The 14046-nt window shown below is 42.8% G+C and overlaps 1 protein-coding gene across 1 annotated transcript in view; it reads left to right on the top strand.

Annotated features, from left to right (window-relative positions):
- LGR6 (leucine rich repeat containing G protein-coupled receptor 6) overlaps nucleotides 1–14046 on the top strand; it is a 153039-nt gene that overhangs the window by 123463 nt on the left and 15530 nt on the right. Inside the window, exons 7-12 of the mRNA XM_051998646.1 lie at nucleotides 4549–4617; nucleotides 6388–6459; nucleotides 6696–6767; nucleotides 9489–9557; nucleotides 11350–11421; nucleotides 12284–12349. Of these exons, the coding sequence (XP_051854606.1) occupies nucleotides 4549–4617; nucleotides 6388–6459; nucleotides 6696–6767; nucleotides 9489–9557; nucleotides 11350–11421; nucleotides 12284–12349 (420 nt within the window). The remainder of the gene's footprint in view (nucleotides 1–4548; nucleotides 4618–6387; nucleotides 6460–6695; nucleotides 6768–9488; nucleotides 9558–11349; nucleotides 11422–12283; nucleotides 12350–14046) is intronic.

The raw sequence follows: 14046 nt of genomic DNA, 5'->3' as shown, positions 1-14046 counted from the left end.
ACCATCTTCTCTTCCCAGCTCCCATACTTACTTATGAGTTTACTTAAGTCTTCATCCCCCTTCACATTCTACCATGAACCTTTCATTTTGTAGCCAGCTGAGACTCCACTTAAAATGCACTGTGTAATGTGCATGATGCAATGAAACAATTCAGGGAACTTGAGTTCTAATGTTCCTTCTCTCACCAACTTGCTGTGTAAGCTGAGGGAGTTGGACAAATGCTTATTCCAACTCTGATCTTCTGTGACTCTCTGAGCATCTACAAATAATCTTTAGGACATTAAGAGAATCAAGTTCTTCAGAGTGTGGCCAGATATAGAGGACTGGTCTTGGAATCAGGGAGCCTGCATTCTAGCCCCATTTTTAAAATCACCCATTGTTGTGTGACCCTCAACAAGTCAATTAACTTCTCAGTGTATCGGGCAACTTTCTAAATTTATTAGGCACAGACTATTTGGCACTCTGCTTTACAAGTAGGAGTTCCCTCATCAAGAGTTAATTCCTTAATTCCAAAGGAATCACAGGACTGGACCACAACCAATTTCTCTTTCTCTAACTCTGTCTCTATCTCTGACTGACTCTGTCTCTATCTGTTTTTCTCTTTGTTTCTCTCTTCTCTTTTCTCTCTTCTCTTCTCTTCTCTTCTCTTCTTCCCTTCCTTCCCCCACTAATTTTACATAGCAATTGTGGATGTGCATTTCATTGCTTTAAGTGGGTGTCAGAATGTACTTTAAACATATCCTTTGGTTATTTTGTAGCACATAGATTTAGAAATCATTTTGATTTTATGAAATGGCCCCCGAAACAGTATAAAGGTTTAGCAGCAAGTCTGCCAAAAGGTGCAAGCTATAGTTTGTAGACGGGTCAGAAGATTGGTTTCTTGCTTTGGTCAGCTTCTCCTTGCTGGGACTTTTTCCTTTTTGCACTGAGCTCTTGGGAATGAGCAGAATAATTAACTCTACAACATTTGTTTTGATTCTGGGCTATTAAAGATAATAGACTATAAAATTATGAATCAGTTTTCCAATTGGCATTCAGAACATTGTAAAACATTCTGGAAGGGAGGTGAGCAGCTGCATCATTTGCTAGGAAGGGACATTTCTTCAGCTGCTTGTCATACATACTGTGCTTCCAACTTCCCCAAGAAGGGCAGCTCTGTTAAACCAAAGCCACTAACCAGAAGACTCAGTGTTTCTGGTGTTGTTTTAAGCAGGTTCTACACAGTGCCCTATCTGGAAAGGAATTGTTTGCTATTATCTATGACTATATGGTTAGGAGGATCTACTCTGGCTGGTTAGAAAGATGGAAAGAACCCTTAAGCAAAGATGGGGATGTGTATTAGAAAATGCTACATAGAAAAAAAAACCCAGTTTAATCTGAAGCTATGCATACACAACACCAAGGTAAGGAGGTTTTCAAAATTACCTAGATCATTGAACCACTATAGATACTTGGATGGACTAATCCAGATTATGTTTGTTTGTAATCTGCTATTCAATCAACAATTTATTAAGCATCTACTATGTTCCAGGCACTGTCCAAGGGATACAAATACAAAGCATAAAACAGAATAAAGAGAATAAGTACACAATAATAAAACAGAAAGTAGCCTGGGAGAGGAGCTGTTAACAGAAAGGGAAATCAGCAGCTTTAGGTAGTTGGTGGAACTTGTGATCCTTCATGAAGGAAAGAAAGGATGGCATGAGTCCTGAGTAATTAAGGGAATGTATTCTAGGCACGAAGGATAGCAAATGTAATTTTTTGCAGATAATTTCTCTTAATTTCTTGATTAAATGTACAAATATCGCCCCTGCCATGTGCTCTTTGCCTATTCCAACTGAGCTATTTCTTCAATCTAATTTCTCTCAGCCTATGAGATTAGTTCTGGAAAAGCACCTGCAGAAGAAGGGCAGTTCCAGGAGAGTTCCAAGGATGGAGGCAGAAAGATTCATCTTCTTGATTTCAAATCTGGCCTCAGATATTTGCTGGCTGTGTGACTATGCTCAAAGCACTTAGCCTTGTTTGCCTTGGTTTACTCAAAATGAGCTGGAGAAATAAATGGCTAACCACTCAGTATCTCTGCTGAGAAAACCCAAATGGACTCATGAAGGGTTGACCATGACTGAACAACAACAACAACAAAAAGAAAGAATTATCTAGTTTTGTTTCTGCAGCAAAGATCAGGGAAAGTGACAAGAAAAAGGAGCAACCACTTTGCCCCAAGGAGTCAGCTTTATGGCCTCTCAGCATTGGGTTTTGTCACTCAGAGGTGACAGAACACAGGTTGCAGGAGGATGTGGTTGTCTCTGAGATCAGTTTAGAAGATTTAGGCACAACCCTTTCAAGACCTCTTAAATTAGAAACAAATGAGGTAGCCGGAATTAGCTCATCCATATATCTACATAGGTTCAATGACCTAGGTAATCTTGAAAACTCTCCTGCCCTTGGTGTAACTTTAGATTAAGCTGTCACCCATGAATCTAACTAATCCTTCTTTGAATTTATTTAGATTTCTAGTCTATTTGGAAGCAATTATTTCCTTACTTCATTTTTTTTTCTTGTAATAGCTCTTCTTCCATTCATTCATTGTCTTTTTTGGGGGTGAGTTTTAATTTTCTTGTGAGAATATGTCATTATTCTTAAGGGAAAGCATGAAGAGTCATCTTTGCAAAAGAGTCATTTCTCTGGAAGTTGCCATTAAGTGGGACTTACCTGGAGATAAAGAATCACAGAATTTCAGAGAAGGACCCACAATAATCATTTCCATTTACCTAGTTCTTTATAAAAACACTTTCCTTCCAACAAATCTGTGAACCTGCTGCAGAAGAGTTGTTTTCCCCATCTTGAAGGGGGCGGGAAACTTGAGGTTCAGAGAATTGAATTAACTTGCTCTTGACTATACAATGAGCAGAATAGAACTTGAATCCATGCCACCTGACTGCCCGTAAAGTTCTCCTTCCCCATGCCTCTGTCTCCAGGTTCGACTCCTCTCGACTCAAAGCATACCAATGTCTAAGAAAAGGGATTTCCTGTTCCTTCTCATCTCCTCCACTTCCTGTAACCCAATAACCCAGTCTAGTCTCCAACCACCTGTGGTGGTGTGAAAAGTCCTTTTCTGTTGTCTAATATTAATCCCTCTACTGCAATGACTGAGGGTCAGAGTGAGGTAATGGAAAAGCCGCTGAATTTATTTGGGAGTCAGAGAATCTATTCTACTTATAGTTGGTGGGACCTTAGGACAGTCAGCTAGCTTTTCTAGATTTTAATTTCTTTCTGGGGAAAATGAATAAGTTCAATTAGATGTCCTGGAAGATCCATGCCATGAGACTACCATCACTTCCCCTTCTCAGACCATGGAATAGTCTGCTTGGAAATTAAGTTTGGAACGTAGTGGAGCAAGGAACTGGCCTTGGTGGAGAAGGAGGGAATTGAATGGGTTATGTAATGTGTATAGATGAATGGCAAGGGAAGGATTTGAGGGTAATAGGTTAATTAGTGAGGGGGAAGTTAGGGGACAATGATGCAGCTGTTGGCTGGCTGTCAGACTTTTGTCTGGATTCTCTCAGCCCTGGTGCAGAGTTGCCATGAATTACCTGCAGGACTATTAAATGTAATGACCCAGCAATCTGGAGGAGTCTGTCATTATCGCCGTGTTAACATGGTATTTATACCCACAGAACCTGCTTAGGTGCCCTATAATTAAAGGGCCTCCACGTGGTCCCTATGCTCTAGCCTTTTTCCAGTTGTCAGATGGGTGTGGCTTTAGGAAGCTGACCTGAGAAGGTAAAGAATGGTATCATCGTGAGGGCTCTAGACCCTCCCCAGCTTCTTACCATTCATTACCTGGACCAGCATTGGACTTCACTGGGGATCTCTGACTCATTGTCTCCTGCAGGACGAGCTGGATGGGTGGGAGTGAAGGTGAAGGGGGTGGAACTGGATGCTGGGGAGGAAAAGAAAAGGTTGAGCAGTCTAATTACTAAGGAGGCACCAGGGTAGGCACCTGAGCAAAAGGATCACAGATTAAGGGCATTTAGAAATGACATGAATTTCATGCGTATGAAGGCAGACATAAATCTTTAAAAATCTGCAACATGGTCCCTTTCTATAATAGGACCAAAGCTTAGACTGAGAATGCCAAGAGAAACTTCTAGCAGGAGCAGGAGCTCTTCCTGGTAGTCCTGGTGACAGAGTGTTAGAAGGAAAGAGCATGGCCAACCCTTCCCCATTTTTTCATCTCTAGGAATAGGTCAGTGTCTCCTGGAGTTTAACCTGTGTTTTAGGGGGCCATTTGGGTGAAATTAGCTCCTCTCGGTGAATCTTCCCTCCCCCCAGATGGTCTCTTTTTATAGGGAAAAAATGCATGGCTGGTGATTTGGGGAGCAGGATGGAGTGTGAATATTTGTTTCCAGACATTGGCAGCTGGATCCCCAAGGTTGGAAAACCCATCTCTCTGGTTGAATCCAGAGCCAAGTTTCCATTTCTCCAGGACCCTGCCATGCCCTGTTAAGCCTCCCCTTTAATAACTGCTCTGCTCTTGCCTTCCAGAGACCTGAATTATAATGAGCTGCTGGAGTTCCCTGTGGCCATCCGGACCCTTGGCAGACTCCAGGAATTGTAAGAGCCTCTGTAGGTTTCCATGGGTCTCCTCTTCTTAGGAGAGAGGTCTGCTGTCCCAGAGGGTTTGGGATGGAGGCAGAGGGAGCCCCTGTTTGGGGCTGCTTTCATCCTCTCCCCGTCCACATTCCTTTAAAGTTGCTTCTGCTCCCTCAACAACTTAGGAATAAATACTCACAGACCTCATTAGCCTGGCTTGAAGCATTTCTACTGTGTTTGTCATCAAAAGAAACGATTCTTCGCCTTCCCTGGCCTGGGGTTGCCTCTCCCCCCAGATACATAACATGGTCTTTGTCTTAACGCCCTCACCACAACTGGACCTCATGCTGCCAGGAAGAGGGAGTCAAAGATGAATCTGGATGATGATGAGAAGGTTCTATTAGCAGGAACAAGGAAGTCAAGAGGAGGAACTGGTTTATGAAGGGCAGGAGATGAGACAATTAACCAATCAATCATAAGCTTTTATTTCATTTAGAGACATTTTTGATTAGAACTGATGTTAGGGCATCCAGGTAGCAATGTATCATAGAAAAAAAGGAGCAATTCAGGGTAGAGATGAAGATTTGAGAGTCTTAAAGATGAGAGGGTCAGCTATAAGAGTTGATGAACTTCTCCAGAAATGAATGTAGGCAAAAGTAAGCTCAGGACCTTAAATCAGTGAGGGGTGGGAAGACACATGCATTTGGGGGGCAGAAAGAGGAAGAGAAGTCTCTGAAGGGGATGGGAAAGGGCTACTTATAGACATACAAGGAAAATCGGAAAGAATCACATCATCAAAGACACCGGAGAAGGAAATTTATTTTGTTTTTTAAAGAAAGGAAATATTAGAGCATATTTGTAGGCAGAGAGGAAAAAGCTTTATGAAGATGCAAGATAGAAGGGATGACTGATGGGAAAACCATCTAGGAATGGAGTGGGGTGATGGGATCAAAGGCACCCGTGAAGAAGTTAGTTTTGAAAAACTAGAGGGACATTTCTTCCACTGATACATGAGCAAAAGAAGAAAAGGAAAGTAAAGAGACAGATTTTTAGTTATCTAAGAGGAAAGCTGAGAGAGCTCATTTTGGATGGCCCCAGGCTCAGGAAATTAGCTCCCTTGGTACCACTGACCTCATTTCTTCCACAGATCTGTCCATAAGCACATATGCAAATTATAACTTAGCCTGTTTTGCTTGTCTCCTTGAAGACACAGGTGCTTAAGGGTCCTTACACAGCCTTTTCTATCGTTGTTAGTAAATATCCTTCCCCACTTCCCCTGGATCAGTGGTCCTGAAGCTAGCCTTCATTCTGAGATTTTGTTCTTTTTAACCGAGGCATCCTTCCTAAAAATAGTCCTGCCCACCAGATCTCCTCAGAAGTAAGAACCCCATATGTGGGGGTCTAAACTCAGCACCCAGATTTCCTCTAGAGTAAGAATCCCATTTGTGGGGAATCTAAACTCCAGAACTCCAATTCTGGAGAAGTCCACATTGCCTATAGGTTCTTTAAAGACAGCTTAAGTTTTGAGATACTTTATTGTTTCTTTTCTCAGACCTCCCAGGGCAAAGAAGAGGAATTTGATTTACAAAGAAGAGCTTTAGGCAAAATTTGACCTTAGGGCATTTAGGCTCAGAAACAGGTGATAGGATCTTAAGCTTTTAGGTTTAAGGCTGGAAGAGATCTTCAAAGGTCACCAAATAATTGAATTTTAGCTAAAAGGATTGTCTATTATTCGCATTGTACTAATTCTCTCTTTCATTTCTTCACTGTCTATGGTTTATTCTCTCCTAGGGGTTTCCATAACAATAACATCAAGGCCATTCCTGAGAAGGCATTTGTGGGGAACCCATTACTACAGACCATGTAAGGGCCAGCACTCTCTGGTAGTGGGAATGGGGTATGGGTCTGGATGGAATGGCCTTTCCAGAGTTCCCAGAGAGAAACAAGAAGGGCTGTGTCTTCTCAGTCTCTCTGAACTCATTTCCCATTGATAGGAGAAAAAAAGGGAAAAACCAAATTAGAACTGAGTGGGTAAAAGGACTTGGGGAGAATTGTTGTAGCTATATAGTGACTTGGGAGTTTGGATCTTCTCTTTCCAGCCACTTTTATGACAACCCAATCCAGTTTGTGGGACGGTCAGCTTTTCAGTACCTGCCAAAGCTTCATACACTGTAAGTTGGTACAAGTAGACTGGGGTAGTTAGAACTTCTTATCTCCACCTTCTCACATTCACTTTACCATGTCAGATTTCCCTAATATTCCCTTATTTTTCTTGACAAAGTTTTCATTGATGAAAATCCTTAGAGAATTTCCTTGCAGAATCAGCAAAATCCCATTCAAAACAAGTTTTGAAGTCCAGAACATCACTCTATCTTTTGAAGCTTCCTTAGATTTCCCTAGATCTGAAAATGAGTGAAATGATCTGTCCTCAGGAATAGGGAATACTTCCATTCAAAATTTTTTCACCAGTTTTCATCAATTTTGTTATGTATGACATGTCCATGTATATGGTATGAAGAAAGGGACTGGCCAATGTGGAACAGTTAGATTATACAGTGAATAGAGCACTGGGTCTGGTGTCAGGAAGACTTGAGTGCAAATCCAGCTTCAGAACTTACAGAATAAATTAGTTATCCTCCTCTTCATTTTTATTAGTAGCAGTATTAGTATTAACAAAACCCTTAGAGCTTGTTCAGGATTTGCTAATCCAGGTGGATTGTAACAGGAGTGTGCTAGGTCTAGTTCTTAGTCACCAGAAATGCTGTTAAATTTTCAACATGAGCATTTACATCTTAAAATTCAGCAACTGCTACAAATCAGAATTTGATTTACTATTTTACTGATTGTCCAGACTTAAGAAAGAGGCAGACAAAGTATTATATACTGCTGATTAAATTTTAAAATGTATTGTGCATATGTTGACTTTTTTGCTGAGACATGGTTGTTAGAACTATACTGGCATTTCCCCTGTTATACAGAGAAAGAGTGGATATAGTTCTTGCTTGGTTCCATGTGCTGAATTAGAAAAAAAGCTGGTTCTCTTCTCCTGACTTACGTTGCCTTTGAGGGGAAGACATACTGTCTTTATCTATATCCTTTCCCTAAGACTCAGTTCAGCTCCCACTTCCTCCCTCCTTGCTCCACATGGCTTAGTCCACCTCTTAGAATCATCACCAACAAACATCTTTTGAGCACCTGATCTAGATAGGATGATACTGAAGATGATGCAAAAAAAAAAAAAAAAAAGATAAAACTTCATCTCTACTCTTAGCTTATGATTTGGATGGGAAAACAGAAGCATACACTGCTCATGTAAAGAGACTCAATTCCAAGCAGTGTCCCATCATCCCATGGAACTGCCTAGAGGTTCAGCAATCAGGTGATCCCTTCTACATGGGAGGGGAGCACAGTTCCCTAAGGAGATTAGGCTGAGGGGAAAGAACAGTGCTCCTAAAGCAGGTCTAGATGTCTAATGTGATTTTATAGCAAAGGCAGCTTAATTTAGGAGATAAATAAGCTTGGGATCAGGAGGACCCAAAGTTCAAATTTCTCTTCCGACATATCAACTAGCTCTGTCATTTAGGCAAGTTACTTCATCTCTGTCAGCTTCAGGTTCCTTTTTAGTAAAGATAGGGATGATAGCAGCTACCTCAAAGGAGAGGACAGATAGAAAGTGTTTTACAAATCATAAATCGACATATATTGTTGCTGCTGTTATTTTTATTATATCAGGGAAAGGGGATAATTACAGAAAATTTATTAGCCTAATGAAAACAAACTGGAACTTCCTGGTTCCAGGTGATACTTAAATCATAAAATAAATGAAAATCTAGCGTTCTTTTATAAAATTTAAAAATTAAACTTAAATACTGTAAATTTATTTAAATTAAAGTAAATTACTTAAAATCCAAATACATAAATTTAAATTAATTACTTAAAATTTAAATAAATTAGTTATAAATCATTACTCATATTTTAATGAATAAACAGACAACTAACAAGGTCTAATATATTCCAGGCACAAAAGTGAGACAGTACTTGTACTCAAGGAGTAATCTCATAGCTCTTTATTTTTCTCTTAAAGGAATTTATCATATTCTAGGTTGTATTATAATTCTCTGTTGACATGTCTCATCTTCCCATTTTAGAGTATAAACTGCCTGAGGGCCTGGACAATATTTATTATTCTTTGCATTTCCCCAGGCACTTAATACAGTTTTCCTGTCCATAGTAGGTCTAGAATAAGTGTTCTTTGCATAAATGAAAGAATACATAATTCCCCATCTGAAATCTGTAGCTAAGGCCTGGATAGGGAGATACAAAATATAAGAAATCTGATTCTTTCTTGGTTTAAACGAATACTTGTATTTAGAGTTCCCAGGGCCACCAATTTGTACAAGATATTTAGATGACTACCGATACAAGCCCATTGTTCTTAGTGTCAGTGTTGTAGATTTTTGATCAGAAGGATCTAAGCTGTTGACTTAAAAAAAAAATTCCAATTTTCATGTTGCTTGTTGAGTTTTTTCTCATAGTCAAAATGCATAGGAATTCCTCTAGCATTTGCTCTATTCCTATTTTTTCCTTTTTTTCCTGTTCTGGTAGGGTGGGTTGACCCCAGCTGGATATATTTTTTCAGCTATGTCGGGCTTCCCTTATAGCTAGGGTTCTGCATCCAATCCCTACTGACTATGGTTGGCTTAGGAAAAATTAAAGGGAGGTTCTGTGGGAGGTTTAGAAGATGAGGTCCTTGGAGGAAGAAAGCTAAATTTGGGGAGATTAACAATTAAGGAGGATTCTCAACCCGTTCCTTGGCAGAGAACCCATTTTGACCCCTCCCTGCCAGTCCCCCAAACCATCTCCTTAGAGAGGTTTGTGCTCTTCATTCCTAGGTCACTGAATGGGGCGACTGATATCCGAGAGTTCCCTGATCTGAAAGGCACGACCAGTTTGGAGATTCTGTAAGTAGCAGTGTCCCCCCCACACCCCCCACCATGTTTCCTGTGTCCCCACCATCACCGCCCTAGATGTGCTCAGAGGAGATCTTCTTCCTCTTGAGGTATCAGAGGACACAGGGAAGCACATACAAAGGGGGTTCAGATCCTAGTTTTGCTATGTGTATTCTTGGGTGAGCAGCTTCCCTTCTCTGAACCTGTTCCATCTATAACACGAGAGAACTGGACTAAAGGATCTCTCTAACTCTAACTCTAGGACTCTGTGATGAAGTCATCCCCGGCCAGGTGGCCCGTACCTGGTCCCTCACTAGCTGGACTTCTGGCCTGGGCTCTGGTCATCCAGGTGGGCCCCGAGCCAGCTGAGCTGGGGGGAGTCCTCTGTTCCCAGAGACCTGGCTCCGTAAGCCAGCATTTACACCTTTCCCACTCAGGGTTCCTCTAGGAGCTTGCCACCGTTGGTCACAACATGGCAAGATGTGGGGCTAGGGCTTCCATCCTGTTCTTTAGCTTAACTACATGTGATGAATTTTTTTTAGCTTGATCCTTTAACTTATTTTGCTCAAAAGCCATAGGGAAGCTCTAGTGCCAGAGGAGGCAGATGGTGAGACAGACTGCCTTCTTTCTATTTCTGTTTGCTTCTACCAGTGCTTAGCACAGAGTCTGGCATATAGTAGGTACTTAATAAATGTTTATGGATTAAACAATGGATTCTCTTTTTCTTGCCACTGATACAGTTAGGAATGGCAAGTCTGATCCTCGGAATACAGCTGGGAAAACTGAACCATCGGTTTCCTTGGCCTCAGTTCCCAGCTAGAACATACCACATCCCTTGCATTAACCCTCATGCTCCAATCCAACTATCTTTTACCCAACCGTGTCCTCTCCCTGTTCATGTAAGCTTCTCCTCTTCCTACGCATGGAACCTTCCTTTTAACAAGGACCAGAGGAACTTATTTTTTAATGAGAAAAGAAAAACACATGAAAGAGAACTGAAAAAGGAAGGGAGGAGAAATGTTGACAAAGTCTCTAGAGGGATAAGAAGAGCCAGGAAAGGAATGAGAGATGGTGGCCTGGACCCTTGCTCAAAATGATGGTTCTAGGAGGAATGCCCCCAGGAAAGGAGGGGGCTACAGGGCTGGAGAGATGCTCCAGGATGAGAAGGCCATCAGTGGAGCTCAAATAGCAATGTTCTCAACTGCCTTCCCAGGAAGAAGTAAAGCTTTCCTAAGGATATACATCTGTTTTTTGTTCCTGGGGAAGACTGGGCCCTGAGATGGGATAGAGATAATGGTTGATGTTCTTCCCCTTCCACTGACCAAAGCATTGCATGCTCCCTCTCTATGTCCTTGGATCCCTGGCTTCCTGCCCCCACTTTTCACCCCAGCCTGCCCTAATCCTATATGGTCCCTGTCCCAAGTGACCTAATAGCTCAGTATCAGAGAGTGGGGAGCAGGGGGAGAGGGACAAGATGAATATACACATGGAATCCACAGAAATAAATAAGTGCAATAAAGGGAGTGAGATGAGAGACAGGGAACTCTGTTCTGTCAGCTGAGGAATGGGTGGGAAGACTTTCTCCAGAAACTTGGTTGAAAGCTAAACTTTGGACCTTTCTTACCCCTTACCCAAACAACTATCTGTACTTCCTTCCCAACCCAGCCCCCTGCCTTTTGTCTCATTCTATTGTTGGCTCTGTCTTCCCACATCAACATCAGATCCAGAGTGGGGTAAAGTTGGAGGGAAAGGGGGGTCACGGGCTCTAGGCTAGGTGCCAACACTATTTGTCTTCTCCCCCCAGGACCCTGACGAGGGCAGGCATTCGGCTGCTCCCCTTGGGCATGTGCCAGCAGCTCCCCAGACTCCGAGTCCTGTGAGTAGACCCTGGGCCTGCCCCAGACCTGACCTCATAATCTCCTTTTATCCATGGCCTTAGGAATGCCCATTTTACTCCTATCCTACGAGGTCAGATGGTGCCCCTGATAGTGAGACAGATCCAGGCCCCCCTGATCTCTCCCCCTTAGAGACTGCTAAAGACAGACCTTCCTTCCTAACTGTGTTTACACAAGGGAAATAAATCTCCCACGAGGTCCTAGGAGCACTTGCATAGCTCTGCTATCTGGGAAGGCAAAGGGAGTTTTGCTTTCTCCTTGTCTCTGGTTTTGGCTCTGAAGACATCCAGATAGGTTCCATAATTACCAAAAATGGTCTGAGCAGATGGCTCCAGAACTCTTAATTGGAAAAATGATTATGTGCATAAATCAACATCAATTGACATAATGCTGATTCTTGCTCATTTTCTCTCACCCTGCCTCTCTCCACTATTTCCCCTACTTTCTTTCCTCCATTCTTGGCTGCCCTCAAGGGTCTTCTCTCCAGCCGTCATCCCCTTCCCTTATCCAGTTTCCCAGTCCCTAGTCAATGAAGCTGGGCCAGATCCCATAGGAGAAATCCCACACTGGACTCTCCTGGTCAAGGTTTAGTAGAGATAAAATGATGGGAGAGGGGAGAGAGAATAGTAAGTCATCCCAGTTTCCAGGGAGGGAAGGAGGAAATTGATGTCCAAGTGTCCGATGTGTGAGCATGGATCTGCGCCCTGGGACCTCCTGAGTTCCCCACTGGGTAGGGGAGATAACACCCCTGCATTGCCCTCCCCCAGATCATCTTTCCCCATCCCTACAATACTGTTGTTCCCTGCTGCTTTACCGTGTTGGCTTTTTCCTTTCTCCCTGCAGGGAACTCTCTCATAATCAAATCGAGGAGCTGCCCAGCCTACGCAGGTGTCAGAAACTGGAAGAAATGTGAGTGAGGAGGGAGGCCCGGGAGTCCAAGCTGACTGCTCCGAGCCAGTCTGGAGGAACAGGCAGAAAGTCCAGAATCTTAGCTTCTGGCTAAGGGAGATTTACACCACCCCGTTGCAGGGTTTTCAGGGTTGTCAGGCTCTGTAGAAGCGGGGAAGTATTGTTACCATTGGAGCTCTGGAGAAGGCACGTGGGGAACATTTGGGGCTCAGAACAAGGAGCAGCCATGGTGCCTGAACCCAGTGGTCTGATGGTTCAGTGGCAGTGGAGGATGAAGGGAACAAGACAAATACACCAACAGAATCTACAGAAATTGATAAATGCAAGAAAAGAGAGTGGGGTGAAAGGAAAGAGCTTTTCTGTCAGCTGGGAAGGCTTTCTTGAGGAGCTTAGTTGAAAGCTAAATGTCTGGTATTCTTACCCTTGCAGGGGTTGGTAGAGAAATGGGGGGATGCAATAGGGAGAAGCTAGGGAGAGAGTATAGACTTGGCTCTATAAGGTGGGATTACAACAGGGCCAGGTCCAATCTAAGAAACAGCTGGGAATTTCATTGGAAAACGGCACTTTTTTTTTTTTAACAAGAGTTTCTCTTTGGGCTCTGTAAGTGCAAAGTTGGTCTGCAGGCTGAGAGGGCTTCTGGGCCTGACCATTTCTACCCTTTCTGCTTCCATGCGGGTCTGAGCCAACTCTGTCCCATGTGGCTATTAGGATCAGAGTGTGGTTCAAGAGGAGGGTGGGTTGTGGAGGAGAAAGCACAACCTCTTCTTAAAAATTACTAGGAGATTCCCTCATGTTCCTGAGGCTCTCTCCACATATCACATCCAGAGGATTCTTCAGGACTCCTGGATTGTGAGGAAGAATGGAGCAGATCCACTAAAATTCCAGAGAGACCCCAGAGACAGCTCTGTCCTCTGACCAGGATGCTTTCCCCCAGTACCACCACTGTTCCTTAAAATAGTGGTTTCCAAACATTTTTATCATGTACCTTTATAAGTAAACTGTTTTCTTTTTCCCTGGTGGGAATCCTAAGAGGGGAAAATGGCATATGGAGATAGTGACAAGGGGATTTTTTCCAATGGCAACTTTATAGCTACTGTAGCTATTCAGATAGCTAGCTGGGATAACTTCCCAGAGGGCTAATACCCAGTCCAGAAAAGGGAAGGCTGGTAGATTGTCCTGAAATAGAAAGGGGTAAGGTGGAAGAATCATCATGGGTGTAGAAGGGGTACATTTATATTGGAGAGCAGCCTCACAACTGGCTCCCTAAAAAAGAGTGGGATGTAATTACATATCCCATGAGTTCATACAGCTCCCCCAAGTTATCCCCCCAGGGTACACACTGTCCTACCCTGAAGGGGTACCCAATTTGTCTGTGGGCATGTAGGACTCAACAATTCTAGAAGCATGGAATTCTTTTTTTTTTTTTTTTTTGAGACAATTGGCCAAGGTCACACAGTTAGTAAATGTTAAGTATTTGAGGCTGAATTTGAAGTTGGGTCCTCCTGACTCCAGGACCAATGCTCTATCCACTGTGCCGTCTACCTGCTCCTGGAAGTCTAGAAATCATACTGATCCAAGAACTTGAAAGGAGGGACGACAAATCCTTGAAATTAGGAAAGATTGCCACTGATCCAGGGGGCAAATATTTAATGGGTCAATGAAATCAGGAAACTCCCACTTCAATTAAATCCTGGATA

This window comes from Antechinus flavipes, chromosome 4, assembly GCF_016432865.1.
Source record: "Antechinus flavipes isolate AdamAnt ecotype Samford, QLD, Australia chromosome 4, AdamAnt_v2, whole genome shotgun sequence".
NCBI lineage: Eukaryota > Metazoa > Chordata > Mammalia > Dasyuromorphia > Dasyuridae > Antechinus > Antechinus flavipes.
Note: the sequence above shows the minus strand (reverse complement) of the source record. Positions and strands in the feature narration are given on the sequence as shown.